Genomic DNA, 18,934 nt, shown 5'->3' with positions numbered 1-18,934 from the left:
ATGGTTCGTTGGAAGAAAAGGGTTCTTAATGGAACAAACACTAAAGTGTTTATCTGTATTTTTTGCCTTTGTTTATTCTTGTTTTGCATTTAGAGCAACCCAAAACCAGATTCAAATTCTGTGTCTGCCAAAAAAAGCTTATTGTCATTCAGATTTTGATGAGGTCAAGCCTTTGAAGTTGGCTAACAACAAATCACGGGGTAGCTCTCTCTCTCTTTCTCTCTCACTCCCTGTCTCTCTCTGTCTCACACACACACACACACACACACACACACACACACACACACACACACACACACACACACACACACACACACACACACTCTCACACACGAGGCAGGCAAGTCATATCTGGTGTCAGTCAGCCCCTCCCTCTCAACACTGTCTCAACGTATCCTGCAATAATTAACCAGCTGCTGCAGTGTGCTACACAAGCTCACCTACCACATGCACTGTACTCTGGACCTATGAACACACACACACACACACATATGCACGTACAAGATACGGGACATCAAACATGGAGTGAACCAGCTTAATTTGTTTGGAGATTGAAAGACCAGGCCAGGTAGGAGCGAATGCATGTTCGATCATTTTCATTTCATGCTTCAGTTTGTTAAAGTGAGCTTCACCGTGGACGTACAGGAACCAAACAACAATCATTTATACGGAATTTACCTGAGCGCACCGTTCGTTTATTGGTTGAATACAACCTAGTCTGATAGTTGGTTGTGTTAAGTGAAAAGCGAACACATGCTGCTCTTTCACTATCATCCTCCTAAAACAATCATTATTGCCATGATTCAAAATTGCTATGACTTAAAGGTTTGCTCCATAACAAAATGTTTTTCATAATTCTGATAAAGTACTCAGTTTATGGGTCCGCTGTGCTTTAACTTGTTGAAAGATTAAAAATTACAAGTGTTATAGGGAATCTGTGTAACAAAATAAAGTGTTATAGTGAATCAGTGTAACACAATAAAGTGTTATAGTGAGTCAGTGTAACAAAATAAAGTGTTACAGTGAATCAGTGTAACAAAATAAAGTGTTACAGTGAATCAGTGTAACACAATAAAGTGTTATAGTGAGTCAGTGTAACAAAATAAAGTGTTACAGTGAATCAGTGTAACACAATAAAGTGTTATAGTGAGTCAGTGTAACAAAATAAAGTGTTACAGTGAATCAGTGTAACAAAATAAAGTGTTACAGTGAATCAGTGTAACAAAATAAAGTGTTATACTGAGTCAGTGTAACAAAATAAAGTGTTATAGTGAGTCAGTGTAACAAAATAAAGTGTTATAGTGAGTCAGTGTAACAAAATAAAGTGTTACAGTGAATCAGTGTAACAAAATAAAGTGTTACAGAGAATCAGTGTAACAAAATAAAGTGTTACAGTGAGTCAGTGTAACAAAATAAAGTGTTACAGCAATCAGTGTAACAAAATAAAGTGTTATAGTGAATCAGTGTAACAAAATAAAGTGTTACAGTGAATCAGTGTAACAAAATAAAGTGTTATAGTGAGTCAGTGTAACAAAATAAAGTGTTACAGTGAATCAGTGTAACAAAATAAAGTGTTATAGTGAGTCAGTGTAACAAAATAAAGTGTTACAGTGAATCAGTGTAACAAAATAAAGTGTTATAGTGAGTCAGTGTAACAAAATAAAGTGTTATAGTGAGTCAGTGTAACAAAATAAAGTGTTACAGCAATCAGTGTAACAAAATAAAGTGTTATAGTGAGTCAGTGTAACAAAATAAAGTGTTATAGTAAATCAGTGTAACAAATTAATGTGTTATAGTGAATCAGTGTAACAAAATAAAGCGAATACAGCAACCAGCGGAGGGACCAAGTTTCAACAGGGGTCAGTATTATACCATTACGGCTGATTTGGGTCAAAATCGTGCATGTGAGTGAGAAAGAGCAAATGTCCCACACTAGAATATGGTACGAATGGAGAAAGGAGTGCATTAAGGGAGAATTAGAGGCATAGGCAGGAGGGAGTGGCATACAGGAAGTCAATATGGGTAGAAACTCTGTGTCATCACAGTGTACCTTGGCTTTTGTCCCGCTGGCTACATATTTGTTTGTTTTTCTGGCACAAAAAATCACTGATAGTCTTGTTTTGTGAGAGTCTTTGGTTTCCAGGCTTTGTGCAGTTTTCTTAGCTTTTTCAGCAGCAGCAGTCTTTTTCGCTCAGTGTAAGTGTTTGATTTATGAACTCTTAGCAGATTATTGACTTTGCAGCGTCGACCACTTATCAGTGGTTCTCTTTTATTCTTGGCTTTACTTTTGACATACATGTGATTCGCAAAATTCACACACAGTATGGACGTATTTGCTCCAGGGGGACCTTTAAAAACCTGCGTGTTGAGGCTTGAAAGACACGCGGTGAAGTGTTCACAACAGTTCAAGTTAGACATGAATCTTTGGTTTTCTTGTACCAACAACGCTGTCCTGTCTGTGTTCATTCTGCAACTAAAAGAAACGTTGTATGCACATGCGTCACACTGTCTCCACCAATCCTTTGTCAAGCCTGCACCTGTGAGCCACTGTATACAACCTGGATTTATAGATCAAGTGAGCAAGTGATGTGGTCCGAAGTAGACAATTAACATCAAGATGGCGCCGCAGCTGGCAGCCTCGGTGCTGCGCTCTCTGGTACTTTTTCTGTTGTTGTTTGTTTGTTAAGACTGATAATTATGTGGATTTTCTTTCATTTTAAAAACATTGCATGGAAAGTTTGCGCGCTGTGCCTTTTTTTTTTTTTTAATTTGCTGGTGTAAAAGTGTTTGTCTCTTTGCATGAGAGTGAGCTGTCAGTCAGAATAAACGGGGAGTGCTGGGGCTGCTGGTATGACAACTGCTGAATACCTGAGATATTTCCTCTGCCAGCAAACAGGCCGAGACACACAGAGAGAGAGAGAGAGAGAGAGAGAGAGAGAGAGAGAGAGAGAGAGAGAGAGAGAGGTGGAAAGAGTCAAAGAAAAGGACAAATAGGACAGACTGCTGCTTTTCACAGTAGTTCAGAAAAACTAGAAACAGAAGAAGAAGAGGTTTGCAACGAAAAGAGACGCCACGTGGATACTGACCGAAGAATAAACAAATGGTTGCCTCTACACTGTCATCACTGGTTACTGGGTGGAGTACTGTTATTAAATCTCTCGGAGACAGAAAAGAAAAAAAAGAAAGTGAAAGAGTAAAGGCACGGCGAGAGAGAGAGAGAGAGAGAGAGAGAGAGAGGTAAATATAACACAAAAACTTCAGAGAGAGAGAGAGAGGAGAGAGATATTTAAAGCCCAGAGAGAAGAAAGACAGGGACAAAGAAGCAGAAGTAAGAAGAGAGCTCTGAATTGAGAGGTAAGACTCTTATTATATCCTTTAAATTCCTTGTGCGCTTCCTTGCTCCCTGATGTCATGTGTAATTCTGCTCAGGTGGAAGCACCGTTCAACAAGTGGGCAGCCTCTAGTGTTTGTCGAGCTCCAGATTGACACGTTTAAAGTCTAAAGTTCATTTGTTTTGGTTTATTTCCCTCTCTACAGTGACCAGAGATGAACGAAGCAGCTCTTCTCCCAGTGGTCCAGGCGGGGGACGGGAGGACACTGACCAGGTGGGACGCTTTGAGTTTTGCTCAAAAGTACCTAAAGTATATGTAACAACAAAATGATACTCATGGTTTAGTCAGAAGTAGAATCCATGTATGTCAACATACATATATACATACAAGGTTCAGGTTTTTTTCGTTGCTATGCAACGTACACACGCAGATGTATACATGCAGCTAAACACAATGACAACCAAGCTGAACGTAAACACGAACAAGCATTTGACTGCTGTAAAGTTGGGAGTTGGACTCAAGTCGTCCTTCAGTCACACACACACACACACACATGCACACACACACAGGGACTTGAGACTCGCATACAATGACTTGTGAGCATCTCTGTGTTCGAGAGGCTAGAGCGATGTGTTAAGATTATAAACTGTCATTCGTTGAAGAGCCAGTGTAATTGTACAACACGGTTGTACTCTAACTGTTGTTGAAAAAATAGGTTATGATTATTGTTACATGCCTATAAATATCAATAATATTTCCCTGTTACCCTGAGTAACGTTAGTCTATATCCATTTTTAGTGGCAAAATACAGATATTTCCTATAAAGGAAAGTTTTTATTGTACATTTCTTTTATATGGCATTGCAACAGCCCGTTTAACTTGATCCAATATCTATAGATATATAATTGAATATATCAAGGAATTATGATGCAGTACATGTTTTGAATTCCTTTTTAGATATAGCTTTGTCGTGTTTTAAGCAGACCGGGTGGCATTCATGAAATTATAGAACGTTCATTACAACCATAAGAGACTTGAGACTTGACTTGGAGGACAAGTCCAAGTATATATATATATATTTGTATACACAGTATATATACAACAACACATTGAAATCTGTAAACAGTAAGACAATATTGTAATGGTGCAGAGTGCACAGGGTAGGTGTATATGACAGTATACAGCGTTGTCATATTTAGGTTTGACAGTGACGATACGTACACGTCAAACAGTGTATTTAAACTGTGACATATATCTGTTCCATGTTCGCTGGATGTCGGTGTTATTTACGCGTCGAGTGGATGCTGCTGTGTGTTGTGTTCATTTCAGAGCAGAGTTTCTCTCCCTGCTGAACACCTACAACTGCTTCCTGAAGGACCACACTCAGCTGCACCTCAGCTACTCTCAGGTGTGTTTTAATTATGATTCAAACATTATATGCTGTTAGACAGAATTCATATTTCCTCCCGGGAAGCCTATTGTATTGCTTCAAGACGTTTGTAAGAACTTTGCGAGAGTTGAAAAAGTCCACACACATAACATTTCTCTAAAATGATTATCTATTACATCGCTGCTTTTTAAAATGTGGGTCAAAGCGCGGTGTGTTAATCAGATTTATGACTGTAACTACACACCATGCAGGTGTCTGTGGGTCTGTGTCTGTAACAGGGCGGCGATGGAGAGGTGGTGGTGGAGGGCTTCCTGAATATCTCCTGGGGAGTGCGCAGACCCATCAGGCTGAAAATACAGGACGACAAACAGATGCCCCCCTTCGCTGCTCTGACCTCACCCGACCCCACCAGTCCAGTCAGCCCCATCGGGGACAAGAGGTACGATCGGCATTAGCGAAAGAGAGTTACTAGTCATTCTGTGGGTTATTCTGCTACCGAACCCTGTTTTTGCTGGATGGAATCATCTCAATGTGACGCCCGGAAATTCCGCGATGAGAAGGATTGGTAGTTTAGTTTGAAAAGAGAGCAGGTTAGATTTTTCTTTAGCTTCTTAGTCATCTTTACATGACAATGTAATAATTGGCTCTTAGATAGATAATTCTAACAAAGGCACTTTTGTACAGAGGCGATCATAAATAAGCGATGGATTTTTGTATTTGCCAACTTCACCAGCTAATATGATACTGATGAACAGCCCTTAATCAAGTTAATGCAGCTGTTGAGCAAGACTATCCTCTAGTAGTTCTTAGGGCATAACAAAATGCTTCACGTCAAGATTAAAGGATGTAAAACTTCATTGATGTTTCTATTCATGTCAAAATTCTTAAGTCTCTGTCTCTCTCTGTAGGGGTATGTCACGGTGGGGAGAGTACAATGACCTTCACCAGATAGACGAGATGGCGGAGACACCGCAGGACACAGTGGTCACCAAACCTTTACCAGGTTGCTTTCATGTTCCCTCCCATATCCCATAATGCAATTCTCAACAATGTTATCTCAAAAGAGCAGCGGTGGAAGAAGTAGCCTACTCTGTTCTTTTACTTCAGGACTTATCTGTTTTCCACCACTGCTTAAAAAAAAAAATCTAAATTTGCATTAAATTGCAGCATATCGAGGACATGAAAATCCTCTTTGAAAACAATGTATAGATTGTAATCAAATTTTCACAAAAAACAAATATTTGTTTAGTTGCGCAAACGCAAAAGAAGAAGTGTGACACGGCGGTGTTATTCACAACAAATGTTGAATATGAGACATTTTATCCGTGCGGTCTGTGTGCTCTCCGAAAGGCCCGCCCGTTTATGAGACGACCACACTGCGTCCTGTGCGGCAGAAGAACTCCGAGCTGGAGGCGGAGTCCAACCTGTTTCGCTGCATGAGCGACGCCTCATTGGTCAAGAGGAGGAGGGGGAGGGGCAAGTCGGCAGCGCAGAGAGAGAAGGAAAGACAACATCGCTTTTCTATCAATGGACACTTCTACAACTATAAGGTAGGTGTCTATGGAATGCCATTTCAGTCAACTTTGAATAAATAAGTAAAGTAGCGTAGTCTCCTAGCGGCAGGGAGTGAGGAGGAGGAACCTACTATATATTGATTTATTGAACTATATTGACTCGTTCACTTTTTTAAATGTATTTATATATTTATTGTCAAATTTCTTAATTCCAGGATGTATTTCATATATTTATTTATTGATGTATTTATTTATTTAAAATGGACTTAAATGGCATTCCCTATGCTTATGCCCAGCATGAGATTTTCTCAGTTTTTATCTAATCTTTCTATTTCTTTCATTAAGCTCGACCCTCCCCTCTCTTTCCATGCAGCACATCTGTCTCTCTTTTTACCTCGCTCACATCTGCACTGTAGCTCACAGTCTCCCTCGTGTCCCACAGACGTCGATCTTCACACCATCCTTCGGCACTCCGACTAAAGTTCGTATCTCCAGCAGGATGACCACAAACCAGGTCATCGAACAGCTGCTGAACAAGTTCAAGGTGAGCTTTAGTGCACGTTCTTCAAACTGCAGGTGAAGTCCCGCTGATTTTAATCAAAAGTATGAAGCATGAAGCATTTTAAATGTAGTTCAAACTGAATCAAATGGACTCTCAGGATCCAACCTTGTTTGTAATATATTATGTTGAATAGACTGAATTCAAAATAACAGTGTGCATTAATAATTTGGGGGGAAAAAGCCTTGCGATTGTGTAACCAGTCATCTTGCAGTCCAAGATGTCATCACTTCATCATTTTATCCTGTTAGACATTTGTGTGATATTGTCATGATGAGCATTTTGAATTCTTGAGTAAAGGTCACAGTGACCTTGACCTTTGACCTCCAAGTTCTATTCAGTAAATCCTTGAGACCAGCTGGACATTTGTGCCAAATTTGAAGAATTTGGCACAAAGCGCTCCTGAGTAGGGTTGGGTACCGAAACCCGGTGCCAATATGTCACCGGTACCTATACGACCGATACCTACCGGACCGAAACGCAACGCAGATTTCGGTGCTTCTTTTCGGTGCCTGAGCCGATTGAAATACTTTTTTTAACACTACTCTGATGACTCCGTCCTGGCAGCAGGTAACGATAGCTACCGTTTGTATAGCTACAGCAGCTAGCTAGCCATCAACCTTTTAACAGAGAAAATGCCAAAAGGTAAACGGTCAAAAGTGTGGCTGTTTTTATTTTGAAAGTCCGTTGCTCACTGGCAGCGGTGGAGGAATGGAGACTACTGGACATCGCTGCGGTAAAGTTAGCAGACACTCAGGTCTCCGTGGTCAACTCAGCAGACACTTAGATGTTAGTGACCTATACGCTGAAATTCACGGTAAACGCATTCAAACGGCACAGATCGGGAGCGAGCGAAGGACTTTGAAAGTTAGCGGAAAGATTTAACGCGAGACAACATCCGGTTTCTTCAGAGGAACATCCAATTTTCAGAATAAGATGCCAACAAAGTATGAATTAAATTCACATTAAGTATAAAACATGCTACCTGCATCTCGTGAGTTAAAGGGAAAATACACCTACATTGTGCGTAAGTGTGTCTTTATTCTTTGATCGCTGGGTAACCATCATCACCTCTGAGTTACAGCATTATATTGATGAACAGTAGAGCTGCATTCACATGCTCTGTCATGAAGACACACACATTTAGATGAAACGTGCTGAAACATTGTATTCCTGTTGCACAGCAGTGGAACGTTTCACATGACGTCACACACTGAGCACAGATAGTGAAGAGATAGAACTGCTACTGTGTAAAGGGAATACTGCTGTTAAAAAGAACCTGATTTGTTTAAAGTGTTTGCAAACCAAATGTTATTGCACTTTTGTTCATATAGCAGTACTTTTAAAATAAAAGTGCACAATACACTACCTTTGAATTAATTATTGAACTTTGCCATAACAATGAGATTAATCGCAAAAATTCCATGCGATTAAAAATTGTAATTGTTGCCCAGCACTAATATGTATAGTATACTTTAAACAGTTAAATATATTGTTAAATTTGACTTGGCAATAAAAAAAATATCGGTTCAGGCACCGTTTAGGCACCGGTATCGTTTTAAAAGTATTGTTTTAGCACCGGTATCGGAAAAAACCCAAACGATACCCATCCCTACTCCTGAGATATCGCGTTCACAAGAATGGGACACATGTGAGGTCCCAGTGAACTTGAACTTTTACCTCCAAAATGTAATCAGTTCACTCCTGAGTCAAACTGGACATTTGTTCCAAATTTTAAAAAAAGTTCCCCGGGGCGTCGTTGGAATGGACCGGACGGACAGACGGATACAAAGGACAAAACATGATTCCTCCGGCCAAGGCTATCGCCAGCTCGAAGGCATAAAAACATTATTATATTATAAATCGTCAAAACAACCCAGAAATACAGGTTGTGAATTAATGTGATCAATTTGATAAAAATAATAGAATCATAAAAGAACTTTTTCGACAGACGTTTAAACACTCGTCTTGTATTTTCCTCCTACAGATAGAGAACGATCCCCAGGAGTTCGCTCTGTACTGTGTTCACCAGAGCGGAGGTAGGTTTTTTTTGTCACACGCTATGAAATACTGTTCTGGGTCAACGATCACTTTGCTGATGTTGTGTGTCCGTGTGTTCTCCAGAAAAGAGGAAGCTCAGTGACGGAGACCAGCCCCTGTGGGAGCGCATACTTCAGGGACCCTCCGACGACATCATGAAGATCTTTCTGATCGACATGGATGAAGAGGAAGTCAGCAACGACGTGAGTGTCCTAGCCCCGCCTCCCGGGGGGCTAACGTACAGAGAACAGACCAAATCATTAATGTGAAGTGGCACGAACAGCCTGTTTTGAAGAGACTTATACATGTCAATACTTCTCGGCAGTCATTGAAAATGTAGGCTCGTTTTACTTGAATTGAACCTCTAGTGATGTTAACACATCTTTAAGAGTGTCAGAGAAAAAAATGATATCTTGGATTTAGTATGGAGAAGTTGTTAAGAGCCATTGCAAGTATTAAAGCTGCTGTGTAAATCCACTTGGAAGTAACAGTTAAAGCATGTTCGTTTTTTTGCTCACGTTAGGAATAAGGATTGTGCTTTTCTCCAAGTTATTTCAGCAGCAAAGGATAAGATGGAGATTCAAATCAAATAGAAGATGACCTTTATTCTCTTGCTCTCCCCTCCCCTCTCAGGTAGCCCAGTATCTGAACTTGGAGCTTCCTATCCTGGAGCAGGTTCTTCTGAAACTCAGAGAGGAGGAGAACAGAGTGATACAGAGAGTCATCAGCAAGTCAGTATATAAGCCTTTGCACCTAAATACTTCCTTTATTGATGACATTAGCTTTCGTAAGAACTGATTGTGAGAGAATGGACATCTACAGAGTCCGAAGGAAATGTTACAGTGCATTCAATTAAAGATAGTGAAGTCTGGTTTGTGGCATCACACTCACGATATGAAACAACATCAAATCACTCACTGCTCTACACTTCCCCCTTTGCATGTCATAGACTATATTCATTTGAAAGAGGCTGAAGACAAAATCCTTGTAGTAACACTTCTATGGCAGGCGATGGCGCCATTATTTTACAGTAAATTACCTTTCATCGATTTGCAGCTCACTCACGGTGTTTGTATACATGTATGTTGTGTGTGTGTGTGTGTGTGTGTGTGTGTGTGTGTGTGTGTGTGTGTGTGTGTGTGTGTGTGTGTGTGTGAGGTACCACCAGCAGCATAGACTCCTAAACCACATGCTGACCTGTAAGATGTCCCCTCACATTGAGACCAGTGTCTGAAGACTGCCGATCTGAATCACAGACACTGAACTCGTCATTCATCAACACCACTTTAAGGACCAAAGAGTATCTGTCCAACGTCCGACAACCTTAACTTTGTAAACAAGTAGAGAGGTTTGGGTGTGAAACACTGAGGTGACGATTTTGGAAAACCGCGCATACCTGGCGCCAACCTGGATACACGGCTCTGTTTCAAGTCTTACAAACTGGGTCACTTACGTCATTTTTATTCATCACCTGATTTTTTTTCCCTTCATTTAAAAAAATCAACAACTGTAAAATAAGTACAAGATATAATGAATGATGCTGCTGTAAATAACTGTAAATCAGTGTTGTGTTAATAAATACAAGTTGTGGGACCAGATGACCTCTTATGTGTTCTGCTTTCTGTCTTTGGTGTATTGATATTTCAGAAGTTAGTTATAAAGAGCAAATTAATCGACATACGCAAATGTGTGAATTGATGAATACAGTTTGAAACGTGTGTACTCATTCCTTTAGGTTCTGTGGTGACTTGGAAGCAGGTTGACTTGTGCACCGAAATAAATAAAAAGAAAGAAAGAAATATTTGAAATGTCTTACTTCAATTTTGAATAGAAAGTCCAAATACAGTCATCAAAGACCAGACTGCAAATAGGTTTTTGATATTTTTTCTGTCATCCTTGGAGATGTGCATGATTTCGTCATGAGGCCAGAACCTCTTTGTCCCTCCCTCCAGCCCCGGACATTATTCTCACTTTAAATCTGCCATTCCCTCTCAGTCCACCAGCTGTTTCCAGCGTCTTCCCAACTTTCCATACTCACCTGCTCACTTGCTCACAGGTGGCAACCTCCGTTTCTGGAGAGTGAAGCCAATGCTGAAGTGCCTTTAACTTGCATTCTCTCTACTGACCAGCAGCGGGCGACTCCTCCGGTTGCAAAAATAAGTCTGATTGCATGGAAGTCTATGAGAAAATGACTCTACTTCTCACTTGATTTATTACCTCAGTAAACATTGTAAACATGAGTTTATGGTCTCAATCTCTAGTTTCAAGTCTTCTTCAATACAGCATGATGTTCATTCAGTAAATTATGGTTCATTTAGAGTCAAATAGACCATAAAGGAGGGTATGCTTTAGGGCGGGCCTACTGTGATTGACAGGTCACTACCACGGTAGTCTGGGAGTTGTTTGTGTTTTCTTGTCTAGAAGGATTCACAAGACATCTAAACTATTTCCACTTCACCAAATGGAGCAACCATACAAGCAAGAGTTGTGTGTGTGTGTATGTGAAACAGGAAACTGCTTACAAGTGGAAAGCACATGTCATTCTAATAGTTAAATAATGGTTTGGTGTTGAGTGAGCAGTGGTGCCTCGGCTGTTTAGTGGCAAAGACTTTCTAAACCCTTGCCAGTCCACCAGACAGCCTCCCATTTCCCAGCACTGAGTCTAATTTTCCTCTGACATGACGAATGACCCAACAAGAATAAATGGTAACTGGTTGTTCTTTTCCATGGAAACAACCACACATTCAGTACTGAAAAGCCTCTGCAAAATATTTTGAACCGATCAAAATGCAATCAGGTCATCAAAGCTATAGAGCCAAACTACAAAAAAGTTAAGCCAATTCAAAAGTTAAACCTTATCCACAATCTTCGCACACTTGACCTTCTGCAGCTCATGTTTGTTGTTGTGGGGGTTGAGCGACACCACAAAGTGGCACTTCAGATGCTGCGGAGAGGGAAACAACAATAACCATTACATAGGAATTGAGAACTCTCCAAAACCTGACGGTAAAAGACGATACGCAATAATCTGCCTTCGTATTAGGATTAGGACATTGCTGAGTTGAACATAACTTTGTGAACACATACGATCGCACACAGGAAACAAAATGTACCTTTTTCACAAGACTGCAGCTGTTCAGGTCGTGGTTTTCTCCCTTAAGACATTTGGTTTTTCCCAGGACTGCATCAATTTTAAAGTTGATCATGTTGGTCACCTAATAAGATAAGTGGAGCAGAACTATTAGATGGTGGTGACATGGTGTGTTGCATGGAAGTTCCTTTGTGTCTGAAAAAATTAATATGCATCTTCACAGCATATTGAGTCGCCTCCTGAACCTCAGCTGACTCTAGACTTCTCTCAGACCAGCCACCCAGGAGAGGCACTGTTCCTATGAGGAAATTGAACACACATACAAGGTAAATTTCACACAATTGCATGGCTATTGATGGGACAACTAATCAAGGGACCTCTCCTCTATGTTCTTGGTAATATAACAGACTACTCAAGTAGCATAGCACAATGCACTGAAAGGCACACTTTCTCACTCCCAACTCGTCAAATATCGACACTCGGTCAGTGATACAGACGCACGGAGGCACCTTTTAGCATCTGTATGCACCGCACCAGGCTTTCTAGTGTAAACTCACCTGCGTCATTATTAGACGCTCAGGGCAACTGACATAATGTAAAGCATGAGGAATTATAGAGCTGGTGGGAGCGGATGTGGATGGGTCAAACAAACACAGGACTATTACCTAGGTGACCGCGTTTTGTGTCCCGTCTAAAACCAAGTATCTGTTGCCTTATTTTGTCATGTCAGTCACTAGTTCGCTAGTAATTCAGCAGACACGTGAGTTGCTAGTCACCTGGTAGTCAAGTGATACGCTCGTCATTCGGCAGTATCATGAGTTGCTAGTCACTCTGTAGTCACGTGAGTCGCTAGTCACTCTGTAGTAAATTGAGTCTCTAGTTACTCGGTAGTCGCTGGGTCCCTAGTCACTCTGCAGTCACGTGAGTCACTCGTTACTAGGTAGTCACGTGAGTCACTAGTCACTCTACAGTCACATGAGTCACTAGTCACTCTACAGTCACATGAGTCACTAGTCACTCTGCAGTCACATGAGTCACTCGTTACTAGGTAGTCACGTGAGTCACTAGTCACTCTGCAGTCACGTGAGTCACTAGTCACTCTGCAGTCACATGAGTCACTAGTCACTCTGCAGTCACATGAGTCACTAGTCACTCTGCAGTCACATGAGTCACTAGTCACTCTGCAGTCACATGAGTCACTAGTCACTCTGCAGTCACATGAGTCACTCGTTACTAGGTAGTCACGTGAGTCACTAGTCACTCTACAGTCACATGAGTCACTAGTCACTCTGCAGTCACATGAGTCACTAGTCACTCTACAATCACATGAGTCACTAGTCACTCTGCAGTCACATGAGTCACTAGTCACTCTGCAGTCACATGAGTCACTAGTCACTCTGCAGTCACATGAGTCACTAGCCACTCTGCAGTCACGTGAGTCACTAGTCACTTGGTAGTCACGTGAGTCCCTAGTCACTTGGTAGTCACGCGAGTCCCTAGTCACTCTGCAGGCACGTGAGTCACTAGTCACTTGGTAGTCATGTGAGTCACTAGTCACTCTGCAGGCACGTGACTAGTTAGTCACTCTGTACTATTATGAGTCGCTAGTCATTTAGTGACGTGAGTAACATGAGTCGTTAGTCAGTCAAGTTAACGTCTACCATGATCTTTTCCTAAACCTAACTAAGTGGTTTTATTGCCTAAACCGAACTTCCTGTTAAGACGGGAGTTTGAAAAAAACGCTGTGCATGTAACAGCGGGAAACTGACAAGCTGTTTTGACGCGTCCAAAACTGACACTAGAGGGGTACCTAGAGTGTCAGAGTTTGTGCTAAGGGCCTCTGACCAAGCGTCGGTATTTGACAAGTTGGGGACGAGAACGTGTTGCACTTATTCATACACATAAAATGCCCACCCATACAAATGCACTGATACACTGACTCCAATAGCACAATCAGTCAGTGTTCTGTTTCTGCGTGTTCCCTTTGGGGTTTTTATGCTCCTTCATCCTGAAAATGTGCAGTTTCAGTCGAGAACATCAGTCAAGGACTTGGAAACATTAAGACAACTAAACCCTGGATTCAGACAGTTTTACTCAAACACTGCCAAACACTACTTTACTTTACTTTACACACTACTTTGCCAAACCAAGCCTCCATCATCAGGCCAAGAATATAAAGCAGGTTTGTTTTCTCGAGGAAAGAGAAGGGGAATTTAGATATAGCAGTTGGAGCTTCTGTACCTTGGGTGGCGCACGTAATCAAAATGATGATGGTTTGGCTTTAGTTTTTCTCAGTGTCCAGCCACAACGATAGCAATGATGGGTCGGTCTACCACTTTGATCCGGACTTAGATATCCAACAGATTGACATGAAATTCGGCACACCCATTGATGTACTGCAGAGGATGAATCCACTGATTTCACTGATCCCTTGACTTTTACTCCATGAGGCTGACATTTCAGTGTTTTATTAAAATATGTTGGACAACATTTGGACGAAATACCATAGACGTGGCGTACTTTGGGTTGGTTTTCCTGTCTTACAACGTGAAACATCTCAATATACAGTACTAGATGGATTGGCAAAAATGTTTTACAGACATTGTTTCCCAGACAATGTATCCAACCGACTTTGGTGGTCCCCTGACATTTTGTCTGGCCCAACCAGGAGGCTGACTTTTGTTCTTTGGAGTTAGATTTCTCAACAACCATAGATAGACATTACATTTGGTTCAGATTTTCATGTCAGCCTCAGGTTGAATTGTTCTATTTTAGTGATTCTGCACTTTTGTATCTAATTCAACAGTTTAATGTAAGTTAGTGCTAATTAGCAAAGGTTAGCTGCTAACATGCCGAACTGAGATGGTGTACACGATGAACAGTATACCTGCTAAATGTAAACATTTTAGCATATCCACTGTGAGCAGGTTAGCGTGCTGATGTCACCATATTGAAGTCTACATGCTCATGCAGTTAATTTGTGCCATCTTGCTATGTTTTGATGGCATTTCAGTTATAAGCAACCAAGCATAGGTTGAAGTTCCTGTTTTGCTGCCATCTAACATGCTGCACCCTTTCAATTACACAAGTTCATTATGCATTGTAGTACAACAATACATAGAAGTCAAGGTGTGTTCAGAGGCGCAACAGATCACACCCAACATTCCAGTTGGTTAATGGACACCATGAGGACAACACAGACGTCTTGTGGCGTCGACTGTAGATACAGTAATCTTACATAATATATATAATAGAGTATTTGTGTTTTATCCTCATGAGTATTTACAATATACACCAAGTACAAATCTGAACCAACCACAATGTTTCTCTGCTCAGTAAAACCATTTCAATAACACAAGTCATGCGCTGATGTTGGACAAATTTGGTGGATTGGTACTGAGTGGCCACTACACTCCCAAACCAAACTCCATTCTGCCAAGTTAAATAGCATCTGACCAATGACGACTCTCTCAGACTGCTGTCTAAGCCAAGCCTCCTGACTCACTGTACCCAAGCAGACAGCAGTAGAGTCACTGTCTACAGACTGACAACCTGACGGATCAAGTTACTGTGTTTTGTGTTCACAGTTTAGACCAATAACTGAGTAAAAGCTGTTTTTGAGTGGGAGACAACACGTTTCACACAAAATGTTATTCATGTACTTGTCCTGTAGAGGATGAATGTTTTTTAATATTAAAAATAATTATGATTTTATTTATTTTGACACTTTCCCCCTCCCCTCTCCTTAAAATAAAACAAAACAACATTGCATATAGTTGGATTATTTGAAAATGAACTGATCCAAATGAAACAACTTTGCATTTATGAATAAAAATAAATTAGCTTTAGTGCACGTTCTTCAAACTGCAGGTGAAGTCACGCTGATTTTAACCAAAAGTATGAAGCATGAAGCATTTTAAATGTAGTTCAAACTGACTCAAATGGACTCTCAGGATCCAACCTTGTTTGTAATATATTATGTTGACGAGACTGAATTCAAAATAACAGCGTGCATTAATAATTTGGGGGGAAAAAGCCTTGCGGTTGTGTAACCAGTCATCTTGCAGTCCAAGATGTCATCACTTCATCATTTTATCCTGTTAGACATTTGTGTGATATTGTCATGATGAGCATTTTGAATTCTCGAGTAAAGGTCACAGTGACCTTGACCTTTGACCTCCAAGTTCTATTCAGTAAATCCTTGAGAGCAGCTGGACGTTTGTGCCAAATTTGAAGAATTTGGCACAAAGCGCTCCTGAGATATCGCGTTCACAAGAATGGGACACATGTGAGGTCCCAGTGAACTTGAACTTTTACCTCCAAAGGACAAAACATGATTCCTCCGGCCAAGGCTATCGCCAGCTTGAAGACATAAAAACATTATTAAATTATAAATCATCAAAACAACCCAGAAATACAGGTTGTGAATTAATGTGATCAATTTGATAAAAATAATAGAATCATAAAAGACCTTTTTCGACAGACGTTTAAACACTCGTCTTGTATTTTCCTCCTACAGATAGAGAACGATCCCCAGGAGTTCGCTCTGTACTGTGTTCACCAGAGCGGAGGTAGGTTTTTTTTGTCACATGCTATGAAATACTGTTCTGGGTCAACGATCACTTTGCTGATGTTGTGTGTCCGTGTGTTCTCCAGAAAAGAGGAAGCTCAGTGACGGAGACCAGCCCCTGTGGGAGCGCATACTTCAGGGACCCTCCGACGACATCATGAAGATCTTTCTGATCGACATGGATGAAGAGGAAGTCAGCAACGACGTGAGTGTCCTAGCCCCGCCTCCCGGGGGGCTAACGTACAGAGACCAGACCAAATCATTAATGTGAAGTGGCACGAACAGCCTGTTTTGAAGAGACTTATACATGTCAATTCTACTCGGCAGTCATTGAAAATGTAGGCTCGTTTTACTTTTACCTCTAGTGATGTTAACACATCTTTAAGAGTGTCAGAGAAAAAAATGATATCTTGGATTTAGTATGGAGAAGTTGTTAAGAGCCATTGCAAGTATTAAAGCTGCTGTGTAAATCCACTTGGAAGTAACAGTTAAAGCATGTTCGTTTTTTTGCTCACGTTAGGAATAAGGATTGTGCTTTTCTCCAAGTTATTTCAGCAGCAAAGGATAAGATGGAGATTCAAATCAAATAGAAGATGACCTTTATTCTCTTGCTCTCCCCTCCCCTCTCAGGTAGCCCAGTATCTGAACTTGGAGCTTCCTATCCTGGAGCAGGTTCTTCTGAAACTCAGAGAGGAGGAGAACAGAGTGATACAGAGAGTCATCAGCAAGTCAGTATATAAGCCTTTGCACCTAAATACTTCCTTTATTGATGACATTAGCTTTCGTAAGAACTGATTGTGAGAGAATGGACATCTACAGAGTCCGAAGGAAATGTTACAGTGCATTCAATTAAAGATAGTGAAGTCTGGTTTGTGGCATCACACTCACGATATGAAACAACATCAAATCACTCACTGCTCTACACTTCCCCCTTTGCATGTCATAGACTATATTCATTTGAAAGAGGCTGAAGACAAAATCCTTGTAGTAACACTTCTATGGCAGGCGATGGCGCCATTATTTTACAGTAAATTACCTTTCATCGATTTGCAGCTCACTCACGGTGTTTGTATACATGTATGTTGTGTGTGTGTGTGTGTGTGTGTGTGTGTGTGTGTGTGTGTGTGTGTGTGTCAGGTACCACCAGCAGCATAGACTCCTAAACCACATGCTGACCTGTAAGATGTCCCCTCACATTGAGACCAGTGTCTGAAGACTGCCGATCTGAATCACAGACACTGAACTCGTCATTCATCAACACCACTTTAAGGACCAAAGAGTATCTGTCCAACGTCCGACAACCTTAACTTTGTAAACAAGTAGAGAGGTTTGGGTGTGAAACACTGAGGTGACGATTTTGGAAAACCGCGCCTACCTGGCGCCAACCTGGATACACGGCTCTGTTTCAAGTCTTACAAACTGGGTCACTTACGTCATTTTTATTCATCACCTGATTTTTTTTCCCTTCATTTAAAAAAATCAACAACTGTAAAATAAGTACAAGATATAATGAATGATGCTGCTGTAAATAACTGTAAATCAGTGTTGTGTTAATAAATACAAGTTGTGGGACCAGATGACCTCTTATGTGTTCTGCTTTCTGTCTTTGGTGTATTGATATTTCAGAAGTTAGTTATAAAGAGCAAATTAATCGACATACGCAAATGTGTGAATTGATGAATACAGTTTGAAACGTGTGTACTCATTCCTTTAGGTTCTGTGGTGACTTGGAAGCAGGTTGACTTGTGCACCGAAATAAATAAAAAGAAAGAAAGAAATATTTGAAATGTCTTACTTCAATTTTGAATAGAAAGTCCAAATACAGTCATCAAAGACCAGACTGCAAATAGGTTTTTGATATTTTTTCTGTCATCCTTGGAGATGTGCATGATTTCGTCATGAGGCCAGAACCTCTTTGTCCCTCCCTCCAGCCCCGGACATTATTCTCACTTTAAATCTGCCATTCCCTCTCAGTCCACCAGCTGTTTCCAGCGTCTTCCCAACTTTCCATACTCACCTGCTCACTTGCTCACAGGTGGCAACCTCCGTTTCTGGAGAGTGAAGCCAAAGCTGAAGTGCCTTTAACTTGCATTCTCTCTACTGACCAGCAGCGGGCGACTCCTCCGGGTGCACAAAGAAGTCTGATTGCATGGAAGTCTATGAGAAAATGACTCTACTTCTCACTTGATTTATTACCTCAGTAAACATTGTAAACATGAGTTTATGGTCTCAATCTCTAGTTTCAAGTCTTCTTCAATACAGCATGATGTTCATTCAGTAAATTATGGTTCATTTAGAGTCAAATAGACCATAAAGGAGGGTATGCTTTAGGGCGGGCTTACTGTGATTGACAGGTCACTACCACGGTAGTCTGGGAGTTGTTTGTGTTTTCTTGTCTAGAAGGATTCACAAGACATCTAAACTATTTCCACTTCACC

The 18,934-nt window shown here is 40.9% G+C and overlaps 1 protein-coding gene and 1 long non-coding RNA gene across 3 annotated transcripts; both read left to right on the top strand.

Moving 5' to 3' along the window:
- The first annotated feature begins 438 nt into the window (after nt 1-438).
- Nucleotides 439-10,433, top strand: rassf6 (Ras association domain family member 6). Of its 2 annotated transcripts, none has more exons than XM_079179655.1 (11): nt 439-568; nt 3,538-3,605; nt 4,662-4,740; nt 5,001-5,161; nt 5,631-5,725; nt 6,073-6,272; nt 6,679-6,780; nt 8,783-8,834; nt 8,920-9,038; nt 9,469-9,566; nt 9,994-10,433. In XM_079179655.1, exons 2-11 carry the CDS (start codon nt 3,547-3,549, stop codon nt 10,067-10,069), a joined length of 1,041 nt encoding a protein of 346 aa, XP_079035781.1. In that variant the 5' UTR covers nt 439-568; nt 3,538-3,546; the 3' UTR covers nt 10,070-10,433. The 2 variants fall into 2 exon arrangements, with proteins under 2 accessions (XP_079035781.1, XP_079035780.1); XM_079179654.1 differs by having other exon boundaries at nt 6,610-6,780.
- A 6,010-nt stretch (nt 10,434-16,443) lies between these two features.
- Nucleotides 16,444-18,073, top strand: LOC306710197. The gene is made up of 4 exons (XR_013767495.1): nt 16,444-16,497; nt 16,583-16,701; nt 17,127-17,224; nt 17,634-18,073. It is a non-coding gene; the product is annotated as an uncharacterized lncRNA (long non-coding RNA).
- Nucleotides 18,074-18,934: the final 861 nt, after the last annotated feature.

This window comes from Pholis gunnellus (assembly GCF_910591455.1).
Source record: "Pholis gunnellus genome assembly, chromosome: 18".
Lineage (NCBI taxonomy): Eukaryota > Metazoa > Chordata > Actinopteri > Perciformes > Pholidae > Pholis > Pholis gunnellus.
Note: the sequence above shows the minus strand (reverse complement) of the source record. Positions and strands in the feature narration are given on the sequence as shown.

What these genes read in the sequence shown, in the direction of transcription:
- rassf6 (XM_079179654.1), top strand. Translation starts at nt 3,547, where the DNA reads ATGAACGAAGCAGCTCTTCTCCCAGTGGTCCAGGCGGGGGACGGGAGG. An exon ending in AGCCCCATCGGGGACAAGAG is followed by an intron (nt 5,162 to 5,630) that starts GTACGATCGGCA and finishes CTCTCTCTGTAG; the next exon opens with GGGTATGTCACGGTGGGGAG. An exon ending in GGTCACCAAACCTTTACCAG is followed by an intron (nt 5,726 to 6,072) that starts GTTGCTTTCATG and finishes GCTCTCCGAAAG; the next exon opens with GCCCGCCCGTTTATGAGACG.